The following is a 6,475-nucleotide window of genomic DNA, read 5'->3' on the forward strand; positions in this document are numbered from 1 at the left end:
CCACAAGCCTTTCTGATACATGCATATCTGGATATGACTGGAATACAAAAAGTTATCATTGTAATGGATTCTTCTAAAACAAGGCACTTTTTAACCTGACAATAATTGCAATTATGATTATGGGAGAAGATGTCACGATCCATGTTGAAAGTCTCCATTTTTCCCTAAGCACTATACCCATAATCAAGGAGTGCAAAGGAAGAAATGATATAGGAAACATAAAAAAAGAAATTGCAGAACACTGAATTCACCCCATGCAGCATGGCACTTGAGGAACTCATTTTGTTTCTTTCTTTCTTTCTATAATATATGTCATCTAAATACCCATGGATGTTGTAAATGACAGTGAAGTGTGCCTCAAACCCAACAACTTTGACAAAGCATTTTTTAGATCTCTGTTTCTCATGCTGTAGATTATTGGATTGAACACGGGTGGAACAATAGTATACATCACAGTTAATACAAAGTCCAGATGAGATGGAGTGTTAGAGGGAGGCCTGAGGTAAGCAAAACCTCCAGTGAAACAAAATAAAGAGAAGACTATGAGGTGGGGTAGGCAAGTGGAGAAGGCCTTTTTCCTTCCTTGAATGGAAGGGAATTTCAGAACAGCACTGAAGATGTGGACATAAGTTACAACAATGTACACAAAGCAGCTAAACGCAAGTATAATACAAATTATAACAACTCCAATTTCTAGTGAGTATGAGTTAGAGCAGGCAAGTGTAAGTAACTGTGGGATCTCACAAAAGAATTGATTGATAGCATTTGAGCAGAAAGGGGTTGCAAAAGTTCCACTAGTGTGCAGCACTGCATAAAGAAAGCCACCAATCCACACAGCAGCAACCCTCTTGTTACAGGCTATTCTGTTCATCACCATTTCATATTGCAATGGATTGCAAATGGCAACATATCGATCATATGCCATGACTGTGAGGAGAAAGAAATCAGAGCCTACAAAGAAGATATATACAAAAACTTGGACCACACATCCAGCATAAGAAATGTGCCTAGTATTCATGAGGGAATTGGCCATGGATTTGGGAACAATTACTGAAATAGTACCTATGTCCTGGATGGCCAGGTTCATCAGAAAAAAGTACATGGGAGTGTGAAGGCGGTGGTCAAAGGCTACTGCAGAGATGATGAGAAGATTCTCTGATACAATTATCAGGTACAATCCCAGGAAGAGAAAGAAGTGTAGAATCTGCAGTTCCCGGATTGCTGATAATTCAAGGAGCAGAAACTCAGCGACGTAGGATTTGTTGTCTAAATTTTCATTCATTACTGAAACATTTCCTTCCTGTGGAAGAAAAGAGAACAATGAATGCTAAATCAATTTTATTTTACAGGGAAGTGATTAACAAATTGATTAAACTAAACATAAATTAACTTTTTTTTTTCTGGAGCCCTCACTGGTTAAGTATCTCTTCAAACTGAACCCCTTTAAGAGGACAGTGTTAAAGTGTTCGTGGGTCTCCATTTACTGCATTTTTATGTGTTGACTCTATTCAGTTCTACTTAAAGTAAACCCATTGAAATTAATGGCCAGAGCAAACTTACAGTATGTCTACTCGGTTATCACAAGCTACTGAAGAAAGAATGTCCCCTGTTTTTTGTTGGGGGAGGAGATCTAATACTACTGTTCAATTGTGATACTGTAAACCTGCTGAACAATTTCTTTTAATTTATATATTAAAATGTATATAATACTTGATTGTAATAAAACCTCAAAGCTGTTTACAATAAAATAAAACATTACAATTATAAATAAAAACAGAAACACAAGTATTTAAAAACATTCAACAACTAATTACAATCAACAAAAAGGTAAAAACAGTTCTATATACATCTAGCTTCTGTATGACTGGATGGGTTTTTCTAAACAAAAATGTTTTAAGCACACAGGGAAGAGTACAGCGAAGGCGCCTGACATGTCATAAGGCAGGAAGTCTGTGCAGTCTTGTTAAGCCATTCCGTACACTAGGTGTAGATTATATTGATTCCATATAACAAGGAGGCTGTCCTAGCCTGCACAGATGTAATGTAGTATTGTTGTTTGTAATCAACCCTCAGAATATTACCCAGGTGATCACTTACATTATAAAATAACTTACCATTTTTCTTCATGGAAAGTACATGTTCAAATGTAATTTCTTCTTTCTACTTCAGCTTCTTCGGAGTATTCTATATTCCTCAAGTTGCCAATGACATTATTTTTAAACAAATTAACAAATAAGTACCTCCTGTTCTTTTTGAGACCATGAAAAGGTTTGTGTACCCTTGCAGCTGAAGATGTCTGTATGCCCTTGCAGTATGAAGCTTTTACCAAGGGGTGGAGAATATAAGATTTTTCATTCCTAGTGGCTTGGTCCCAGGAGTCCAACACCACACAACAATTGTGTTCCTTGGGACTTGGATTCAGGAGTCCATGACAAAATAGCAATTAAGGCACGCTGAGCAAAGTTAACTTTCTGGACTCCACTTCTGCTAATAGTAGTAGCCAGCTCAGTGTTGGTAGGTACATGAGAATGACAAAGCAAACATGAACATAATTGTCTTCTCAACTACTGTTTCAACATGGATTTTTTTAAAAAAACAATTCCTTAAGTATTAAATTTAAACTTTTTACTGATTTTATCCTTATTTATAAACAATGTGTCCTTTTTATTCCTAGTCCCCTTTCCTGACTGGCTAGGAAGCATTTCTAGGATTGCAAACCTAAGCCAATTTATGCACTGTGTAATATCTAAGGTGGAGGATGGACATGAACCACTTCAGGGACCATTTCGACTCATCTCTATGGCTTAAGGGATTATAACCGCTCCTTACTGTTCCATGTTTGGGTGTTGTATCCGTAGAGGGATCACATATCTCTATGGAGCCAGTCTGGAGAGGAGACTGAATATGGAATAATTTGGCTTCCATATCCTGCAACCCATTTTGACTTACGCAACTAAAACATCATGGGTTCACTGGGGACCACCCACCTGCCCATAGAGGGGAAACCTGCCTTTCCTATCCAGGACCCCATATTCAGGGCTGGAACATCTGGAATGGGTAATCCAGTGATTTCATTAAGCAGAATGGGGAAGAGGCCTATGTAAATTAACAGGAATTGCACTTCCTATACTACTGACATAGCTAGCATAGGAAGGGTAGCTTACAATGTCAGAGACAAGTTTATTCGAGCAATTGCAAGGAAAGACAGGAACAGGACAGAGTCCCCTATCCTTGGGTAGATCTTCAAACAAGAGAAGAGTTCAGCAAGTATTTATATCTTTTGAGTTACACAAGTATTAATCACAAAAGACAGTTAGTGACTGATAACACACATCTGGTTGGCCATTACTTCCCTTCATCCTTGAACATTCTGACATACACAGTTTGTGTTTTCTTATCCTCTCAAACACACAGTTTCTGCCACATGCTTCCTTTACCAAAATGGCTACATTTTTAGATGCACCCAAGATGGCTTTTATGAGGTTAATTCATTTTTCATACACTTCCACACTCCTCCCTTTTAAGCTTTTGGCACAACCAACATACTTAAACCTTTGTATTCATCAGTACTTGTATATCTGTTTCCACATCTGTAAGACTAATTTTGGTATACTCAGATCAAGCCTTAGGGTAGATCTGCAATTTTTGAGATGAAGGTATTGCATTGTTAGTGTGGATATGAACAGCATGTCTGTTATGGCAACACTTCTTACAGCAACAACAATAGAACATAATAATGAGAAACAATATTATTGCAAGTGAAATAGGCCATATTCTGTAGTGTGGCTCTTCTGTGGTTTTAGTTACATAGCATAGCACATCATATTTGGTACATATTGTGGCAGTCCTATAGGCAGCTTGGAAAGCATGTTCTTCAGATTGATATATATTTTGAAGCACATCTACCTGATCGATCAATTTAGATTTTTTCTGTATTTCTGGTAGCAAAACAATGAGATTTTGGAATTGGTTAGGCATTCAGGAGGTCCAATTAAATGGAACATGATTCCTGATCAGGAACTTCCAAACTTTATCAACAGATGAAAAAATGGTGTTGCTTTGTAACTCTGTAATTAATGTGAAATAGGTATCCCTTATAATGGTGTTGTTGGGCCAGAGACAACTGCTATTTGCTTTGAATATTTCTTTCCCCCCTAAGGTGACTCTTTTCCCTGGCCCATTCCAGCAAACCTTATCATGTACAGTGACAATGTCTCCTTGATTTAACTTACAAATGCATTGTAGCTGAGGGGGTTCCATGGCCAAAATTGTCAAAGATTTCCTAATCTGAACTAGACAACAGTCTTTATCCCTGAGTACTTAACATAAATCAGCTTGGACCACCAGGCAGTTTAATTTCCCAAATGTCTTGGTGCATTACCCAGTCCCACAGGCACTCCCCAAAAGGTCCTAGTAATGTTTGGTATGTAGGTGCCCATAGCCATCGTACCAGACCATAACCTTGAAAGGAGCACTGTAAGTGTCCACATTCCCATCCAGATAATCTCCAGGTGTGATGTCCTGGCCATAGATCACTTGGGACTTCAGTATTCTTTATAAGTACTCTAGGCCAAGCCTGATGCTCAAGGTCATTATGAACAGCTCTCAACTGATCATTGAGAAAGTCCTGGACCTCTGAGGAGGCAAAATCCCACTGAACCTTCTCGGTAGCAGAGGTAATGTTAGAAACTACATTTGTTAACAGATCTCTGGTCACTGTACTCAAGGCAGGGATAATGTGTAATTCACCAAGTCATGCCTGTATGTGGGTTAACTGTGCCCCAGTTATAAGACCTGCTGCATTTTCCAACTAACCCAATCTTTCAGTATATACTTGTTCTTCATATGTGTTCCATGCTGCAACAGCAGTATTTGCTCCATCCCACAGATGTCTTACAAAATCTCTTTTCTTTCTCCGTGAGACCCAAGTGTGTTTTTTTAGCTAAGTGGATGGCAGTTCCCCAGGAGCAATTAAGGTAGTGAGGAGTAATCTGAAGACTGGCAAGGGGTAAGGAAAATGTAATTGTCCCCACAGTAGCATTCAACACCATCTATTTTCATCCTAGCATATCTCTTTTGTGTGCCACAAATGTTGGGGCATTATGCTTACGAGATTCTCAAAATTGGTGATATCAACATCATGGGATGGGGAATATTGTAACAATGTATGAGTTATATTATTGGTTACTGGAATTTCTTCTATACATGTTATATCGGTACCATCAAGGCACACCCTCTTGATGAAGGTCTGATTATTCATTAGTTGGGTAACAAGATAACACTGAAACCCTATGGATCTCAGACCTAAGATGGCTATTGTAACAAGGTCAATGTGTCATCCATCTATTATTTTTCTAACCCCCTGAAAGGGCTAGACTTGGGGGTAGTTTGTATATTTCAACTCTTACAGAGCCATCTATTTTCCATTCTAATATATGCTCATAACGTCTCTTGCACTTGAAATAATAGATTTTCAGTACAATATTTAAGCAAATTGGTGAGGTGATATGGCCTCGGCCACATAGTATTATTATCATAGTCCACGTGCTCAAAGGTTTCAAAGTGTGGGTGTATTATAGGAATGGTGACTGTTCCAGTGGTGGGGGTTGCAGATGGGGCAGAAGTAGTGAGCATTTCTAATCCTCTTCATCTGATATCCAATTAGGGAGAGCTATACACCCAAGGGGGTATCTGTCCAAAAGTGTACTGGACTTCCTGCAGTATAAACCCTAAAATCTGGTCTATTTCATACTCCCATGTTCCCTCATATGCACAGTTCTATCCTTGACAACTAATTATTATTCTTTTCTCCCATCAAGGCACATTTTGGAGATCTACAGTGGTCAAGTACTCCTAAACAATGGCACACAGACTGGAAGTGTTCAATATACATTCCAATTCCAAAGAAAGGGGATCCCAAGGAATACAATAATTATTAAACTATTGCCTTAATATTCTATGCAAGTAATGTAATGCTCAAGATTCTACAACAAAGGCTCTTACCATATAAGGAGTGAGAAATGCCAGATGTCCAAGCTCGATTTAGAAAAGGAAGAGGTACTGCAGATCATATTGCAAACATACTTTGGATAATGAAACGGACCAAGGAACAGCACAAGATAGTGATAAACCATCAAATATAGAAAGGAACTGTCTGTAAGTTCAACTGAATGCAGTTGAAATAGCAACAAGCAGTAGATGCCACCTCTAGTGAGAATTCAGCCTATTATAGGCTACTTTGAGAATCATTCAACTGCACAATGGGTTTAATCTTCAATATAAATACATAAATGAATGATCGCCAGGCCATCTGATCTGACAAACAAAAATGTGAATGGTGCAGCTGACCTGAAGGAATGCAGAAGACCAATTTGTGACACAGGCACAATTTTGAATCGACATACCTATTTGGACATTTTAAATGGCACTGAATAGTGCCTCGAACTCAACAACTTTGACAAAGCATTTTTAATCT

General features: G+C 38.4%; 1 protein-coding gene across 1 annotated transcript; it reads right to left on the reverse strand.

Moving 5' to 3' along the window:
- Positions 1 to 316: 316 nt before the first annotated feature.
- LOC133367766 (olfactory receptor 14A16-like) lies at positions 317 to 1,282 on the reverse strand. Its single transcript, XM_061591867.1, has one exon. The coding sequence runs from the start codon at positions 1,280 to 1,282 to the stop codon at positions 317 to 319; it is 966 nt and encodes a 321-aa protein (XP_061447851.1).
- Between the last annotated feature and the right edge of the window lie 5,193 nt (positions 1,283 to 6,475).

This window comes from Rhineura floridana, chromosome 11 (assembly GCF_030035675.1).
Source record: "Rhineura floridana isolate rRhiFlo1 chromosome 11, rRhiFlo1.hap2, whole genome shotgun sequence".
Lineage (NCBI taxonomy): Eukaryota > Metazoa > Chordata > Lepidosauria > Squamata > Rhineuridae > Rhineura > Rhineura floridana.